At 50.0% G+C, this 18,983-nt stretch overlaps 1 protein-coding gene across 1 annotated transcript in view; it reads right to left on the bottom strand.

The window, feature by feature from the left end:
* Nucleotides 1-3,224: 3,224 nt before the first annotated feature.
* CES1 (carboxylesterase 1) overlaps nucleotides 3,225-18,983 on the bottom strand; it is a 29,867-nt gene continuing 14,108 nt past the window's right edge. The window contains exons 6-14 of the mRNA XM_077751369.1: nucleotides 17,728-17,832; nucleotides 16,693-16,797; nucleotides 13,808-13,846; nucleotides 10,107-10,247; nucleotides 8,452-8,532; nucleotides 8,046-8,193; nucleotides 4,979-5,110; nucleotides 3,848-3,920; nucleotides 3,225-3,584 (exon numbers count right to left, since the gene is read on the bottom strand). Coding sequence (XP_077607495.1) covers nucleotides 3,401-3,584; nucleotides 3,848-3,920; nucleotides 4,979-5,110; nucleotides 8,046-8,193; nucleotides 8,452-8,532; nucleotides 10,107-10,247; nucleotides 13,808-13,846; nucleotides 16,693-16,797; nucleotides 17,728-17,832 — 1,008 coding nt within the window. The 3' untranslated portion in view covers nucleotides 3,225-3,400. The remainder of the gene's footprint in view (nucleotides 3,585-3,847; nucleotides 3,921-4,978; nucleotides 5,111-8,045; nucleotides 8,194-8,451; nucleotides 8,533-10,106; nucleotides 10,248-13,807; nucleotides 13,847-16,692; nucleotides 16,798-17,727; nucleotides 17,833-18,983) is intronic.

Here is an 18,983-nt window from a genome sequence, read left to right as displayed (position 1 = left end):
CGGACCCTCCTCAGAGTCTGTCCACACTTCCCTGAAGCAGGGGAGCGAAAAGTAGTTCTTGTCTGGATGAAAAGATCCACTTGGTTTTGTATTGTTATATCTCGGGTGGATTTATTTAGTCTTTCATTCATTTACTCACTGATAAATGAGAACCCTACCCTGTCCCAGCGTGTGCCAGGAAGGACCGGGAGTGTACAGAGAAGGAATAACCCAGTCACTGAGACAGCTCTCAGTCTGATGGAGGAGGCAGATGGTGTGCTGATCAGAAAACATATTAAGCACCTACTGCATGCTTATTTGTAGCCCACTGGTGTCTCCCCAGTGCCTTCAAAGTAAATCCAGACGATCTTTCCTCACTTCATCCCCTCTCTCTGTTCTGGTCGCCCTATACTAGCTGCAGATGTGTCCCCAAGGATACCCTGTACCCCTGGGCCTCATCCCCAGGCCTTTCCCCATCTCTCTGAAACTGGCCGACTCTTACCTGTCCCTCCTGATGTTACCCCTAAAAAGCCTTTCCTAGCCTACCCTTCTCACCAAACTTGCCATAATTGGTTGAAATGAATTTTCAGGGGACCAGCGACTTTGGGGACAGAAGACGGCAACCACCGAGATAAATATCGGCACACGGTCACGTATGATACTTGTCATACAGATAAGTATCTGGCACATGGTCAGCCCTCAGTAGATGGTTGGGTTTACAGAGATGAGGGAGACAAGGCCATCTCGAAACCTGGCAGAAAAATCATGCACGGAACCCCACCCGGGGGGATCATAGAATGTCCCTGCAACAGGTGATACCTGAACTGAGTCAGGAAAAAAAAAATCCAGGTCATGAGAATACCAAAGGGGCAGCATTGATGCACAGCAGGACTGCAGGCAGCACGAGGATCTGAACGAATTTGCAGTGGAAATTTCCAAATAGGAGGGCTGCAGAGGAAAGTAAAATCTAGAAGATGAGGGCCCTCCCAAGCTGGGATAGGGAGATGGAACTTTTTCCAGGGGGCAATGAGGAACCATTAAAAGGTTTTAGAGTGGAGTGGAGTGGATGTGACCATACTTGGGTGTCACATAGTGTATCAGGAAGTGACTGCTGTGAAACAAACCAGCCCAAAGCTTAAAAATAACACCATGTATTTGGCTGATGGGTCTGTGGACCACCCGGGAAGTTCCGCAGAGCTGGGCGGCCTCAGCTGATCCCCATGGGGCTCACCCAAGTGTCTGCAGCTGTGGGTCAGCTGGAGGCCGACTGATCTTGGATAGCCCCTCCTGGGATGGGCCCCCTCCGTGTGGTGCCTCATTCCCGGCAGGCTGGCCTGGGCTCAAGGGAGTGTGTACACGTGCAAGGCCTCTTGAGGCATGGCATCGCTTCTGCCATGCTTTATTGTCCAAGCCAGTGAAGAGGACTCTTACTGAGTGGAACTGCAAAATCAGAAGGCAAAGGGTGTGTATAGCACGGAGAGTAAGGGCAGGGAAGCTAGTTAGGAATCTCTGACCAGCCCAGGTGAGAGGCAAAGAACAGAGGCTTTGCGGACAGTGCTTTCGAGCAGAGTTTTCCAAGCACTTCTGAGGTGCCCGGAATTGGATTCGTTCCATTGGCGGCTGGGGAGATCACCAGGGCCAGGAAACAATCTCAGTTTGAAGTAGGAACTCATTTGCAAGCTGCGCCTGCACGTTTAGGACTCTGGAGGCTGCAAGAGACCAGTCTGAATGCTGCCCCTGCATGTGGCAGCTCAGGCATAGCCACCACCGTGGGGGACAGGGCTGGGAGTCTCAACCCCCTTACAGCCCCTGGGATCCATCCTTGAAGCAAGTGTGGCTATACAGACACTGCCCACTAGAGGGCAGCAGAGAACCGCCAGTCAAATGGGGGCTGGCAGGAATCCGATGAAGATGAACTGGAGAGATCAGGACAAGCCTCTAATCGGAGTTTTGAAGTGTCCTGTTTAGGAAGGAAGGAATGCTTTGCACTTGCGGACTCAAGCTCTAGAGCCAGACTGCTAAGGTCCGCATTCCAGCTGTGTCACCAGGGTGGGCTTCATAGGTGCGAGACCCATGCCATCATTCAGGACCCTAGGCTCATGGTGGCTTAATACTCTGCGGTCGCCATCTTGAAATTCTTAATAATTTTTAAAATAAATAGTCATTTTTATTTTGCACAGCAAATAATGTACGTGGTCCTGTCTGTCACTTACTGGTTGAGTTTTCTTGGGCCTTGTGTTAACCTCCATGGGGTTGATGGCAAGTATTCGCCTCAAAGCATGGCTATGAAGATGATCTGAATGAATATGGAAAGTACTTTATTATGAAGACTCATAATAAATATCCAATCACTTTTAGTTCCTGTTATTATTATAGGATTCAAAGGTATGATCATCAGATACCTGAAGGCTGATGCCTACTTTCACCGTGTGAAGTTCCATCTGACCACCCTCTGTCAGCCTGTCCCTCTAGTCTCATTGCCTGGGAAGGCCTACGTTTTTTTTTCTCCAATCTTCAGGAACCTGGGAACTCTCCTTTATTCGCTGGCTCATGCAGTCAACCACTCATCCATGCACGTATTCAGTACACACAGCGTGCAGGACCCAGGAGACTTGTTCAAAGAGTCCTGCCTTCGGGAACTCCTGGACCAGGTCAATGGTTCTCCACTCTGGCTGCACACCAGCTAAACATAGGGAGCTTTTTTTAAAAAAACAATCCTGCTGTCCAGAACCCTCCCCAGCCACAGGAGTGAGAACCAGGATGAGGCCTGGGCAAAGGCATTATTTTAAAAGCCGCTCAGGTGATTCTAACGCGCGGCCAGCGAAGATATGCTTCCGATGAATCCTGAGGTGGTCCGGGCTATAGGAGGGGCTCAGACAAGTTGCCGGAAGTGATGGCCTCAGGGAGGGGCCCGGGAAGGTGCTGTGTACACGGAAGAAAAATTGCAGATCTCTGGAAGGCTCAGTAAGGGCCGCATGAGAGAGCCACAGGATCACCACGGCACCTCCCTTCTCTGCCACTGCAGGAACATATGCAGACTCCAGCTCCGCGTGGACAAGAGGGACTCTGCACTCCGGCCACCCCACATCCTGTTGTTGCATGTTGTTGAGGGCCCAGAGACATGGGGCGGAGGCCCAGTTATCCTTGGCAGCTCCCAGGGCCAAGCCATCCTCACCGGAGGCACCTTCCAATCATGCCCACCCCTCCATCCTTCTCTCTCTGAGACAGAGATACAGACAATGACGTGGTCTCCATGAGAACATTTATTCCTTAAATTGGCCACAATTCCCCCTCCCTGGCCTCTGCCCACCCCTGGCAGACAGATTCCCAGCTTGTCCAATAAGATCCCTCTTTGGCTCATAAACACCTTCTATAGAATGAATACCCCAGACTGGGCTCCAAGGCCAGTCAGGCCACCCATTCACAGCTCAACGTGTCCCGTGTGCGGTGGCTTTTTTGCTGCCCCCTTGGCCAGGAGCTCGGTCCAGAAAGCCACTTCCTTGTCTTTCAGCTTCTGGGCTGGCTGAGTGTTGGCTCCAATCTGCAGGTACCCTTCCTTCTGGTCGTATGGCGGCCAAGAGGGCAGCCCTTCCCCATTGGGGTTCCTAGGAACAGAATCAAATGAGAATCGCCCAAAGCGACTCTGGGGACCCAACAGCACTTTGAGACTGGCAGGGCTTCTTGGTTTTATTTCCTCCAGGAGGCTCCTTCACCTCCAGAGGCGGGAAGCTCACCAAATCCTGGGCAGCCCGTCCCCTTTTAGAGAACTCTCATTGCTCATTGTCAGGGTTACAGGGCTGGGAGCTCCTTTTCCCAGGAAGCACGCCCGCCCGCCCCAACCCTGCTCCATCTCTGCCACCAGCCTCACCCATTCCGAGCAAAGTTGGCCCAAAATTTCATCATCATCTGGCTGAGTCTCATTTCCTCTTCTGAGGCACCTCCTGTGGGAGAGAAGAAAAAAATCCTTTGCTACTCAAAGTGTGGTTTATGGCCAGCAGCACGGGACAGCTTGCTAGGAATTCAGAATCTGAGCCCTTGCTCCAGACCTACTGTGTCAGAATCTGCATTTCAAGATCTGGGTAGTTTCTGTGCACTTTAAGCCAGGCATCCCGCGCCTCCCCTCCCCTCCCAAGGTCCCCAGGGCCACGCCCAGGGTGTTGACTGCAGAGCCCCACCTTGGGACTGCTCCCATTTGGGCCTTTGCTCAATCTCCTTCACGCACCCACGTTCTCACAGACTCTGAAACATCACTGATGTGCAGTCACCCGAGCAGTAAATGTGTCAGTTACAAACAGCCCTGAGGTAGGTCACACGCAAGTCATCTGTAACTGCTCACAGGGAAGGCATTGGAGATCTCTGTGAAAGGTGCCTGGGTGGCTCCTACATCACTTAAGCGTCCAAGTTTGGCTCAGGTCATGATCTCCCAGGTTGTGAGTTCAAACCCCATGCTGGGCTCTGTGCTGACAGCTCAGAGCCTGGAGCCTGCTTCGGATTCTGTGTCTCCCTCTCTCTGCCCCTCCCCTACTTGTGCCCTCTCTCTCTCTAAAACATAAATAAACATTAAAAAATAAAGTATTATATATGTTATTAAATATATTAAGTTGAGAAAGTTAGGAATTTTAGGTAGACAGATGGTTGGATAGACACACACATGCACATTAGCCCCAATTCAAGGTCAACATTAAATTCTAACCTTACTCTCACTCACAGTGGGAAGTGGGTGGTGACATTGTAGCCCTTGAGCAGGACCCTGCAGCTGGTCCACCATGTGGTTTATTGATACCCAGACCTGAATTCTTAGAGCACATGGATGTACTTTCTCCATCAGATGTGCCAGGGCAGGAGAAGGGTTGGGAGCCTTCGGAGCTCAGCCCTACCTTGGTGTGTCTGGGTAAGCGAGGTCCAGAGAGAAGGGGGAACTGGGCCCATAGCCACCAAACTGAGACTTGCACCCGGGTCTTCGAACTCCCCAAGTTTGTAATCAGCAAAGGGCCATTACCTCTTAAAAATGGTGCCCCGAAGACGGAGTAGAGCTCATCCCCATGGTCCCCTAACACCGTCTTGGGTTTCTTGTCCAGCGAGTAGCTCGGATGATACTGGAACTCATACATGTACGTGGGGGCTCCGGCATCTGTGAAGACATGGATTCACACACACAGTTCATTTCCCCAGATGCACACCTGGATGGCGCCAAGGGAGGCCCTGGGCCCTCGGGGAACTGGGGGCACACCTGGGCCCTATGTACACAGCAAGGGCAGCCTTCACAGCTGCCCGTTGTGAGAGCCACCTGTGTGCTAGCCTCCGTGTGGCCCTGCAGAAAATCCTTGGTTACCCGCGTAACGGAGAAACAGAACTTTGCAAAAGCTCTGCGATTTGCTTAAAAATGCCCATTGGGAGGAGGTGAAAACTAGCGTTAGGCCAGATATTTGTTGAATGAATCAATGAATCAAGATTGAATGAATGAAATGTTGAAATTGTGAGTAAATCCATTGAGAACAATGATCATTTTAGGGGTCTTGGGCCAATACACAGACCCCGCTGCCCGCTGATGGGCTCACACGCAAGAACATCTCTATACGTGGTTTACGCTACTATATTTCATTGAAAACGTGCTGGTTTTGGTTCCTTTAGAGTTTCTGCAGCCTAACAGGTGCCTTTCATCCAACCCAGTTTGCAGAGTTCGCAGTGTCCTTGTCACCTACTTTCTAGGGGAGAGTGACCCAGATCCTAGTCGCTGGCTCGACAGCCCAGATATTCATACAGAATCTCTTGTATCTCGCGAAACCCAAAGCTCAACATGTTCTATAGCTCTGTCACCTCATCTGTTGTTTCCTGCTGGGCCCGGGCGGTGGCAGAAGGGAGGAGGAGGGCTCGGACGGAGGACAAAGGGCGCTCTCTCCTGCTCTCCCGGCCCCCACTCTCAGCAGCGCCTCTCCAAGCCCCCACAAGGTGTCAGTTTTCCCGCGGATGGCTTCATTCAGGGCTGCCCACCCCGCCCCTTCAGGGCTGAGTTGGGGGCCACCATCCTAGGGTGGTGCATGGACCTAGCGCTTTGCCCGAACCCTGACGCCCACAGCAGAGTGACGACCGGGAAGGGTTGGGCCCCCTTCTGGCTGGAGGAGAAATTATACAGCTTTTCCCCCTTTGGGTGCCGTAACAAACTCAGACAGTGTGGGAAGAGAAAATGAACAAAAAGATCCCTTATAATCCTACCACCACCTGAAGACACCTCTGTTAACATTTTAGCATATATCCCTTCTAGGCATATAAAAATGGGATGATAGTGTGTATGTCATTTTGTAATACACTATAATCATGTCTCCACATCATTAAACATTTGTCTCAAAATAACTTAATGATATGTGCCATCCCCACATGAGGATGTAGAGTAATTTATTGAAATGCCTCCCTGATCTCCATCACCACACCCTGGATGTAGCAAGAGGTGTTGTCTGGAAGAAGCAACCATTCTGTGGTTCTGAAATCCATGTGTTAAACAGCGGCTTTAAGGTCAAGCAGAACTCGCTGAGAGAGGGGGCTGTAACTTCCCTCCGCCACTCGGCAGTTTTAGGAAGAAGCTCTTTGGCCATAGAGGGAAGAGAATGAGAGAACTTTCTCTTTCACGAATGAGAGAACTTCTTGGGGCAGCCAGCATGCGGCACAAAAGAGAATTCTTTTTTTCTCTCTCTCTTTTCAACTTTCTGCCTAAAACCAAGGGGAGGTATAAAATTCCTACAAGCACAAGTTTTCAAAGGAAAGTAGGGCACAGATGAGGGTAATAGGGCAATAGGAGAGGCAGTGAGACGGACAGAGTTGGTTAATCTAAGCTTGTCATTAAAACATGGGATGGTCTCTCTCTCCTTTTTTTTCAAGGAAGAGCTGTGAAATTGACAGCACTGTTTTTATTTTTTCATCTGAGTTTTGCAAATGAGAGAATTAAGAAATCCCAGCCATACACTGGGAAGCAATGTCACAACATGTATCAAGAACTTAAAATGCTCTTACAGCCCCACTTGGGAACTTCACTTTTTTAAAAACATTTTTAATCTTTATTTATTTTTGAGAGAGACAGAGACAGAGCACAAGCAGGGGAGGAACAGAGAGAGAGGGAGACACAGAACCTGAAGCAGGCTCCAGGCTCGGAGCTGTCAGCACAGAGCCCAAACTCATGAACCACGAGATCATGACCTGAGCTGAAGTCAGACGCTTAACCAACTGAGCCACCCAGGGGTCCCGGGAACTTCACTTGTAATAACCAATCCTAAGAAAATTATTAGAGACTTGGTTAAAGATTTATGCACATAAGGCTGAGCATAATGTTTTTTCCTTGCATCACAATATAAGCAGCTAGACTAAATATCCAATAGGACACGAATACAATAAAGTAAATTTTGATGCATCATTCTGTGAAATAGCGGATGTTTTTGAACACAAAATAGTGTTCTATGAACAAAAATATGACATACGATATCAAGTTAATTTCTAAATTATATGTAAGAAATGGAAAGATTATTTGAAGAAAATACATCAAAAAATGTATAGCAGGGGAGCCTGGGTGGCTCGGTCAGTTGAGTGTCCAACTTCAGCTCAGGGCATGATCTCGAGGTCCATGAGTTGGAGCCCCGCGTCGGGCTCTGTGCTGACAGCTCAAAGCCTGTAATCTGCTTCAGATTCTGTCTCTGTCCCTCCCCTGCTCTGTTCTGCCTTTCTCTGTCTCAGAATAAAAATAAATGTTAAAATTTTTTAAAAAAAGAATGTATAACATGTTTCTAGGTGGAGGAATTTAGAATAATATCTAATTCCTTCTTCATGTGTTTCCATATCTTCAAAACTTTCCACAAGTGTAGGATATTAATTTTATATTGAGAAAAGTTCTTTTTGTTTATTGAAAAGAGATTGAGACAAATACAAAATGAAAGAACAGCACTGATAAAATCTGTAGTAGTCCTGGCAAAAAGGCCCCAAATTCCGAGTCACGGGATGCCGGAAAAAAACAAGCTGCAGGAGGGCCGACAGCGAAGCTGCTGGGCTCAGTGTCCCTCTCCTGTCCAGCCTCTGGGACTCACCTCTGTGGTAACGGGCCACAGCCACAGACGGGACACCAAATACCAAATCTCCAATTATGTCCAAGAACAGATCTTTCTTTTTGACAGGGTCATCTGTCCCTCCTAAATACTTCTCAATGGCCTGTGGAATCAGGTCCTCAGGGATGCCCTGAAATAGAGCAGAAGTAAAAGTGGCCACCGCCCCCACCCCAGTGAGGGGCACAGAGAATGGCTCGAATTAATAGTAAATCCCTCCAGCACGATGCGGCCACCGCTACCCGGCGTGCTGAGGTGGGAAAGGCAGGAAAATGTGGGCAGAACCCTCCAGCCCCAGTCTTCATCCTGCCATTGAATTGCTCAGCTATTCGGGGCAAGCCTCTGCCCCTCCTTGGGTCTCAGCCAGTTCCCGTGGGTCCCCGGGTCTTACGACAATGGGGTAGGACTTCCACAAGAGTGACGTGGCCGTCTTCTCGTCCAGCTTGCCTTCAGAGAGTGGGTAACCCATTAACTGTTAAAACAACAGTGACACAAGTGTGAATCATCAAGAATTAGCAGAAAGACCCACACTTACCGACCAGCTGAAGGTCATTCTGTCATGACTTGACAAACATGGATCCTTGATGAGGTGGGTAATATCAATGAAACAGACAGGCTTATTATATCCAGAAACTCAAACAGTGCCAAAGGATAAAGTAAATATGAAGAGAAGCTGCCCCAGGCCTTGGCACTGTGTGTGTGTGTGTGTGTGTGTGTGTATGTGTGTTCAATCAGAGGCAAGAATCCCCACACTGGACATGGAGACCCACAGGTGAGGTTTCAGCCTGGCTAGTGCTGAAGTAGAGGGCTTGGAGACAAAGAGCACAGACATCACTCATGTCCCCACCTGTCTGAAATGACCAAGGAAGACTCAAATCCCGCCATTGTGGCTTCGGTGTGTTGGTGACCCCTGAAATTGCTGCCCTCCGTCCAAACCTCTGCACTACAGAACTTGACCAAATTCTAGCTTGACTGCCAGCACTTATGATCTCATCCCTAGGATGACCCCAGTGCCCTTTAACGGGCTCCTGGCCACTAAGGGAATTTATCATTGGTTCTGGCCAAAACCTGGTGATAAGGTGATAGGGTCCTGAACCCCCTTTTAGAGCAGCTGCCTTAGGAAGCTTGCAGTTACAATTCTTCCTCTGCTTTCTGAGATGTAAATCTCCCACCCAAAATTGTTTCCTCAAGGACCTTCGAGCCACCTCTGGAAATGCAGACATGCAGCCACTAAGTCTCCTTTCTCTCTCTCAGTCCCTGAGACTCTGGTGGGCACCCTGCTGCAGCCCGAACACCACTGCCTCTGGGCAGAGAGATCAAAGTTTATTTCTGGATAAATGGCACTTAACAGATCGAGGTGGCCTATTCCCATGGACAGGTCCCCTCCCCCCCCGAGCACCTGTCACAGTCCCCACAGTGCCTTTCCCTTGGCACACCTAGCCTTTAACTAGACTCCAGCCTTTTGTGGCAGGGACCTGAGTTCAGCTCACGCTGTCTCTCCTCCCTGCTGCGGGCGTGGAACTGAATAAGACCTGTCCTCACCGCCTCCCCTCACGTCAGCTGTGTGCATCTCTGACCGAGGGAAAGCTCTTCTGACTCAGAACTTTCACCCCAGAGGGAGCAAGATGCCCCCATTAGATGACCAGGAAAGAGCAGGTGTGGGATTTATGGAGGAGCAGGGGAAGCACCAGGCCACGGGGAGGGACCGCAGGGGCTCAGGCCACCCCGCTTAGCTCCGAGCCCGTCCTCTCCCAGCCTCGGTCTGCCCATCCGCCTAGTGGTTTTCCCTGCAGACGCTCCTGGCGCCCACACTGTAGGATTCTTAGATTGGAAGACAGTCAGAGTGTTTGGGAACAGGGGTCCCCAGGTGGCAGTGGGGCCATGCTGGTGAAGCTCCCCGACAGAAATGTCCATGCCCCCCATGGAAATGTGACAGGACAGCTGCCCTGGAGTCAGAGGGAGGGGGGGCCTCGAGAAGGAGGAGCCTCCGTGAGCAGAGATGGGAGGGGTGGGGGAGGGTACCCTAAAGGGACCCCACATTCTCACCATTGGAAGAATCCAGCCAAACTCATTCTTGTTGATTCCGATGATAAAGGGAACAAAGTTGAATTGCTTCTCAGCCAGAATCTCTTCGGGCATCTTTGGTAGCAGTACTCCGTCCACCACGGCAGGCAGGAAGGGATGGCTCTAGGGAGGAGGGCATCGTGGGGTCTGGGCTTCCGCTCTCGAGGCCACACCCACGTCCCCCTGTCCGCCCGTCAGAGCGGGAAGCCAGCACTGCACACCTGCATGGCCACGGGCGGCGGCCACAGAACTCAGGCTCCTAACAAAGGCGGCCGAGTGCATGTTACCCCAGAGGGCGGAAGGTGGACCCGTAACTATCAGTGGTAAGTCTGAGTGGGGCAAAACTCACTCAAACTGGAATATATGTATACATATCTCTACATATTTCCATATATTCATATGCCTATAAATATACATTAAATTTATTAAATATAAATATATCAATGTATAAATATATAAACATGCATATATATTTTAATATTAAAACCTATAGGGGCGCCTGGGTGGCTCAGTCAGTTAAGTGTCCGACTTCAGCTCAGATCATGATCTCACAGTTCGTGGGTTCGAGCCCCGCATTGGGCTCTGTGTTGACAGCTCAGAGCCTGGAGCCTGCTTCCGATTCTGTGTCTCCCTCTCTCTCTGACCCTCCCCTGCCCACGCTGTCTGTCTCTCTCTCTTTCTCTCTCAGAAATAAATAAAAACATTTTAAAAAAATCTATAAACATATACATTTTATATAAATATACTCATATATGTGTGTATGTACATATTCATATATCTCAATTTGCAGTGTACATTTGCCTATGTGCGTCAGTTCTGTTATCCGTGGTGGTTCGGTTCTATAAAGCCATAGCACGGGGCCACTGCTGGTGGGAAAATACAACATCAGGTTCCTACAACCATCTGGTCACATTTCCATCAACTCTTGTCTTCCGTGAGCTTAAAGACACTTGATGGAATACGCACTGCTTACAAGTAACTAGTTATGTGTAGTATTTATTTACAATGAAACACCAGCTGAGAAGTCCTCAGCATCTTCCCGGGCCTTCGGCCTTCAGCCTCATGGGCCATGTTGTTAGGATTTCTTACCCATGGTCACCTCATAAAACCCCGATTATAGCCGATTTCCCACAGCTTTCGTCACATCCTAGATATTCTTTTAGCACTTTCCCAGGCAGCCTCACAGACAGATTGGCAAGGAGTCCCTTCCTGTTCCTGGATGGGCCTTATTGACCCCTTACCCCCTTACCGCTGAACTCACAGCCCACGGCACAGTCGGCCGCCCTGAACGAAGGTGACCTAATCCACGAAGGTGCATCACAGCCTTGAACAAGCCCTCAGGAGCAGGTCCTCCGCAGGGACAGCGCCTCAGGGGTCATTCGCAACAGTGGAGCCATCAACAGAAAGCAGAAAAATGGGGAAAATGTGGCACTAAGTAGACAGTGAGGAGGCCATGTGTTATATCAGCATGAACCATGGCACAAGAAAACACTGGGCGGCTTTGTTGGGTCTCGAATGGGAGCCTAGCCGTGGGCCCTCGGGCTTCTTGCCACTCCGTGTCCAGGAATGACAGCAAAAAGTGTCAGGAGTATCGATTTGGGGGTCACACACTTATTTTAGTGAGGAGATGAATTCACAAATACAGAATTCACAATTCATAGGAATCGATTGCACTTATCTGTCTTGTGCTTATTAAACACAAACTGCTATTGATAAACAAACAGTTCGCTTCGAGGAGGTAGTGAGCTCCCCATCACTCAAGGTGCCTAAACAGAGACCCAATTCCTTTTTAGAGAGGAAAAGCATGAATAAGAGCACCAGCGGTGGGCTCGCATTGCGCTGAAGAATGTCTCCATTTTCGGTGTTACCCTTGATGATGATCAGTTACGTGGGCACATATGCAGCAGCGCCCGCCTCACACGCCACCAGCCGGGCAGCTGGCTCTGGGCATGGCGATCCTGCATATGTGGCCACAGTCGTTCTCAAGAGTGTGGGTTTTGGAGCCTGACTATCTGGACTTGAATTCCTGGCTCTGCCACCTCCTGGCCGGTAACTTGGGAACGTTATTTCATCTGTCTGTGCTTCGGTTTTGTCATCGGCGAGATGGGTTGGAACTGAACCCACGCAGAATGCCCAGCACAGCACCTGGTGGCAGACGCAGCTCGATACACGTTAGATACCACTCAGAGCCCTCGCTGGCAGCCCCACACGCCATGTGCCTTAATCCACCCACCGGAAGGCCGTGGAACTGGCCGACTGACAAGCAAGACCAAGAACAACACTGTCGCTTCAAAGTGGAAGCCCTGTGTGGGCCTTGGGCCTTGCCCGGCTCAGGCCAAAGTCCCCGGGGCATGCTGCACCCCCGGCTTTCTCTTCTGCCCCACATCCTGTCCACTAGCAAATCCCACCAGCCATGACTTGAAAAACATCCAGATGCCACCCTACTATCTCACCTCCTCCTCTGCTACAGGCCCAGCCCAGGCTGCCATGACCTGGCCTCGATGACTGCAGTGCGCTGGCCTCCCAACTGGTCTCCCTGGGGCTGCCTACCCTTCCCTACCTTCGATTTCAATGCAGCATAAAGAGCCCTTTTGTCAAACCCAAGGTCAAGTCACTCCCCTGTTCAAATCGTGCCTGAGACGTCCCCATCTCACGTGAAATCCAAATCCAATTCCTTTCAAGGGACCACCCCCAGCTCCCTTTCCTTTCTAGCTTCAAGCCAGTTCTCTCCTTCAACTCCGTCCACACCAGCCACACTGGCCTCCTGCCTCAGGACCTTTGCAGCTGCTGATCCCTCTGCCTCGGACACTCTGCCTCCAGTTGTCCTGACAGCTGCCTTGCTCTCTGCCTCCAGAACTTGGCCTAGATGTCACCCTCTTGTTGAGCCTTCTCTGATTCTGCTATGCGGATTCAAACCACAGCAAACTGTCCCCATTGCTCACTTTCTTTTTCTCCATAACAAGGACCACTGTGTGTTACCCTTCCCTCACTCCAAGACGGCAGGGGATTGCATCTGCTTTGCCTGTTTCGTTACTCTGTCCCCAGCTCCTCAATCAGGTCCTTTCACAAAGGAAGTGCTAATTTGCTGAATGAATGAATGAATCCACACAACACCTTTTAAGGTAAGTGCTAGCATGCCCAGGAGAGAGCAGAGAGCACGGGACTGTAAATGTTGCAGAGAGAATGCCCCAGAACGAGTGGTGCTGGAAAGAAGGAGGGAGGGCAGGAGATGGGGAAGGCTGCTGGGGGCTTCCGGTGTGGCTGGCGGGAGGGTGGTGTATCCTCAGGACTGAGATGCTCAGCCCCTTCCGGACCGCCCTGCGGACAGTGTAGCTTGCACAGCCTCCTGGGAAAGACGTGGTCTCCTCAGCGAAGGCTCCTCATCCAGCCATCTCCACCACCCCATGTGGAAATTTCTAGTGCCAGCCCTCTCCTGAGGGGCATTTCTGGGAGCAGGAAACGCAAACAAGAAGTGGGCAGTAGGCTGGGGCCAGGGGGCTCTGGACTGATTGGTCCACCTGGCTGTGTTATCCAGGCAGCTCACTGCCCCTCTCTGAGCCCCAGCAACATAAACACAAGGAGTTACCAAGAGCCCAGAAGGGAGGGTTCATTCATTCATATTTGACTAGAGCTTCAAGAGGTCAAGAGTTAGAACCTGTAATCAAGAAACCAAAAGTCCTTACCTCTCTGGGGTCTCCATATAAATCAAGAGTGAAAAATTTCTGTGAAGACAAAGGCAGAGGGTGTGGATGAGAAAGCTTCTACGGGACAAAGGCCATGGGAGGTGAGCCAGAGGTGTCAGGTTCTCCCTCTCGGTGTCACCCTGGCTGGGCCAAGAGGAAGTGGGCAGGACACTGGCCCCACTGGGCAGGGACACAGATGTAGGTGTCGAACGAGGGAGGGTAGCACTGGAGAAGACATCTGTTGTTTGTGCCTGCCCCGCCCTCCATCCATTTCCCCCTACGGTTCCCCCAGGCAACACCACCCCAATATTACTTTGGGGGACCCCCTTCTTTCCCATTCGCACTCCATGAATCCAGGCATCTATATGTGACCTGGGTGCCCCAGCTTCCTGACCATAGAGCTTACTTCAGGTATGGGCACAGGCCCCTGTTACTCCAATAGACTTTACCCCCCAAACTTTTGCTGGTATTATTGTGAAAGTTTCTTTCTTTTTTTCTTTTTTAATGTTTTATTTATTTCTAGGAGAGAGAGAGAGAGAGAGAGACAGCATGAGCAGGGGAGGGTCAGAGAGAGAGGGAGTCACAGACTCTGAAACAGGCTCCAGGCTCTGAGCTGGCAGTCAGCACAGAGCCCGACGCGGGGCTCGAACCCACGAACTGCGAGATCATGACCTAAGCGAAAGTCGGACGCTTAACCGACTAAGCCACCCAAGCGCCCCTATTGTGAAAGTTTCTAAACGGATAGGAATGTAAGTCTAGATGCTGCTGCTGTCTTTAGCCTCCCCAGGGGACAAACTTGCCTGAGAGAGAAAAAAATAAAAAAGCTGAAGAATAGGGCAGGTATATTCTTAATATCATATGTGCATCTGGATCCAGCCATGCCTGAAGCCATGTATTCCTGAACTGTGGTTTAGTTTTCAGTTAATTTTATGAAGATTTTGTTACAACACATTTCTTTTTCCACTCAAGGCACTTTGAGAGGTGTCTCCTCTTGTATCAGAAAGTCCTGACTTACACAGGTTACTGAAATTGACCCCACCCCATTTTCCTCTTTCCTGTATATTTGCTACACTGTAGTTAACAAGTCTTACCAGTACGTAGCAAGTGACCAGGAAGGAGTTCTTTATTATGGGTTGTAGTCCTACCAGTCAGGGGTGTGTGTGTGTGTGTGTGTGTGTGTGTGTGTGTGTGTTTTGGGGATAGACTCTACACCATCTCAGAAAGAAAGATAACATGGGCTGTGAAGTTCCCTGGGTTTTCTTAAAATCACCAAGTCTCTCCTTATAAGCTAGGTCTTCTTAAGTCAATGGAGAATTGCTGAAATAAATCTACCTGTTTCCAGGAATCAGGAACGATTGTGTTTTTATTCTTTGAATGCACTGATCACCATATTTGAGCCTGAGAAACCAAGATCCAAGCCCCAAGGCCACACTGGAGTCAAGCCAGGAAATAAAATGGAGTCCAGTGCCAGAGACCTAGCCCTAGGGGTCCAGCAATATCCTTAGAGGCTGAGAGTCCAGATGAGAGTTGAGGGGCTCAGGATACTCCTTAGCTCACATTCATACCCTTCCCCAAAGAGGGAACAGTTCCCATTGGGCCTACATGCTGTATTCTCTGGGTGTCCTTGTGATGACACAGTGTCATAGCCATCCATCAGGCCCCAAATGTCCCTCTTCTGTGAAGCATCCCTACAATGATGAATGTTTCCTCTCTGTATACTTCCATCACCTTTAACCCAGGAAGTATATGAGTGTGTTTCTCCATGGATAGTTCCTCGTAAGCAAGGACTATATCTGATTAATGTCTGCATCACCCATCCAATTACCCCTCTCCATACACCTAGGATGGATGGAAGGAGGGACGGATGGGTGGACAGACAGATGGATAGATGGGTGGATGGATGTAGGTGATGGATGGAGTGGGTCAATACATGGAGCATGGGTGAATCCAATGGATTGGTAGATAAATGAACAATAACTAGGTGAGGGATGTTGGATTGATTTTGGGTGGTTAAATGATAGGTGAAGAGACATGGTGGTTGGATAATGTAGAGATGACTGAAATGAATGAGAGTTATGGATGGGTTGATATTAAACTGATAAAAGAATATTGATGAATTGGACAGAACGGTAGATAAATAGACAAATAAGATGATGAATAGATTCATGGATGGATGGTGGTTGGCTGGCTGGATGAGTAGATGTATGGTTATTCTAGAATCGCAATTGAGGCAGTGTCTCAGAAAAGCTAGAAAATTGGGCCACCACTGGGATATAATTGAGGTAGTTTCTAAATTAAGCAAGATCAATTGTAACAACCTTCCTTAAAATCTTTGTTTTTACTATGCCATCCTCAAAATTCACAACAGTAGTTATCTCTGGGAATATGTAATGCTTAATTCCTTAAAAATACATTTGGAAACAAGAATGGGAAAATAGGAAGTTTTGATTGAGGTGAGAGATTACTATACAATTTGTTCGTTATGCCTTTTTTCAACTTTGCAAATGTTTGAGATATTTCATAATAAAAAAGAAAAAAAAAAAGAGGGGCACCTGGGTGGTTCAGTCGGGCGAGCATGTGACTCTAGTTTCGGCTCAGGTTATGATCCCAGGGTCGTGGGATCGAGCCCGAGTTGGGCTCTGCACTAAGCGTGGCGCCTGCTTAAGATTCTCTCTCTCTCCCTCTGCCCCTCTCCCCAGCTTGCACCCTCTCCCTCTCTCTCAAATTTAAAAAGAAAAAAAGAATAAAAGAAAGTCTTATTCAGATCCAGAGGCTGACACTGCCCGAGGCAGTTTTCTGGGTCAAGAGAACGCGGAAATACTGAAGCCTGGGGCTGAGATTACAGGCTGGGGTGCTGGAGGGGCCCAGAGAACGGGTGCGCCTACCATCTTCAGCGATATCTCCAAGAGCTCCTCTTCCGTCTTCTGGCGGAGGCAGTGAACCACGACAGCCGAGGTGGTGGTCTTACACCCGGCAAGGACAGCGATTTGCTGCAGAGATCACAAGCAACAGCAGAATTCAAGAGCCCCATCCCTTCCTTCCAACAATAAAGAGCTCTTCTACCCCAACCTTCATTTTTAAAGACAGCAGGGGGGAGCAGAAAATACTCTAGACCAGCGGGTGGGGGTCCGGGGTCCCATTGCGCCAACAGACAAGCCCTGTGTCTGTTACCCTATCTCTGTTAAAATGGGTGTAACGATCTCCAAGCTGGGTGTCTAAAGGGAGGGAGCACAGAGTGGGGCCTAAGAGCATGGAATCCAGAACCACACTGCCTGGTTTCAAATTTCATTCCAGAAAGCCCCTCGTGATAACCTCCCCCTAAGGGATTCTCACCCCTTCCTGACAATCCTTCCTTTGGATTACATTATGATATCAGGTACTTCTGCTTTATTGCTCTTATCAGCTGAGATTTTATAACCTGTGTGATTCTGTAATCATAAATCTGTCTCCACCGTGCAAAATTCATGAGGCCGTTAGATGTCTGGCTCTACCAAAATTATGTGATGTACCCACCCCAGCCATGAGGCATTTAAGGAGGAGCCACTCCAGGCCCACCTGCTGCTAGTGGGCTCACCAGAACTGAGACCCTGAGAGAGACAAGATGTGGGGACAGTCCACTGCCCACGGTGTGGCCTGGCACCCCACCTAGGCACACTTTGGGAATAGTGCTCAGTGGACAGCACACCATGCTGGCAGTCCAGAGTCACGCGCTCGAACCCCTGCTCTGCCCCGATCACTCGTTGACCTTGGCAAGCTGCTTCCACTGTCCGCCCCAGTTTGCTCAGTGGTAAAACTGGGAGGCTGGCGGCAGTGTCTCCTTGCCCTTCCACTTCTGTGACTCTGGACCCCATGGCAGGAAAGTCCCCTGAAGACCCCAGGAGAGCAGAGCAAAGGGTGTCTGGCAATCCAGCGTGACCCACCTGAGCTGCATCCTTCATGTCTTTCTTGACCAGGATAGAAGCCAGGACCACGCCACTCTCGGAGATGGCCCGGTGGAACAGGTTCTTGGCCAGGGGAGATAACACCTGACAGGAGAGGGGGCAGAAAGAGAGTTTATGCTCATGTGGAGGGGTCTTCAAGAGCTACCCCATCCACAGCTCCCCCCTGACCCGTTCCCCTGAAGACCCTGGGGCTCAGTACGCGACAGGTCCTTGCCTGGCCTGGCCCGGCCCCAGGCTGACCCTGGTGCCGGCTTCTCCAAGAACCTTCGCTGGAGAGAGCCAGCAGCACAGAGAGAGGGAAGAAGAGGAAGTGTGCGGCACACGCTCATTACAACCACACTTCAAAGACACGGTTGTGATGCCCCATTTCCATTCCTCGGGGTTTATCCCAGGAAAAGTGATTGTAATGTTTATAATATAATTGGGAATGACCCAAGGTTCCAATGTCATGAAATCGAGTGAATAAACCATTTTCCGTTCTTCCTGTGGAAACCTGTACAAATCTAGACCATGGAATCTACAACAAAATGATATTAATGGAAGAGTGCTTGATGTTCAGGGAAATGGTTCTGTTACAGGATATGCTAAGGAAGGCTTTTGTTGGAAAAATCTTAGGTAGAGAGATGATAAATAGATCAATCACAGAGAGAGAGAGAAAGAGAGAGAGAGAGGGAGAGAGAGAGCATGCAAATCAAGGGGCGGGGAAACTAGAAAAGTGTCAAAATGTCCACGGTGGGCTTCCTCGGGTGATGGGGTTAGGGATGATTTTTCCTTCTTTGGGTTTATCTGTCCCTTTCCTATTTCTCCACTTACTACAATACAAAAACATTTCCTTCTGAGAATCCCACAAGGAAACCTATACGTCTGTTAAAAATGCAGTAATGGCGCTGATCCTCTGCTCAACAGCGAGGGGGCTGCAGGCCGTTTCATGGCTCCCAGCACTTGTCATTGGGTTTCCATCCCTGCTACTCTCGGTGGCTCCCCAGCCCCATTCCCCACACCAGGCCCCCGGGTTCCCCAGGCGCCCACACGGCTGCCCAACCCCTTCCCGTCCCCATACCCGCCATCCCTTCCCTGGTCACACACTCCCCCCAGCCCAGCTCCACCTCTGCCCTGCTCTTAGTGCTCACATTCCCTGACATGCCGACCTGGCTTCAGGCTGAACAATGACTCTGTCCAACCCTCACTCATAATCTATGCTCACCCCTGCTTGCCAGGAGATGTGAAGCGAGTCC

Source organism: Crocuta crocuta, unplaced genomic scaffold, assembly GCF_008692635.1.
Source record: "Crocuta crocuta isolate KB4526 unplaced genomic scaffold, BGI_CrCroc_1.0 scaffold124, whole genome shotgun sequence".
Classification (NCBI taxonomy): Eukaryota; Metazoa; Chordata; class Mammalia; order Carnivora; family Hyaenidae; genus Crocuta; species Crocuta crocuta.
This window is presented reverse-complemented; position numbering and strand designations above follow the sequence as displayed.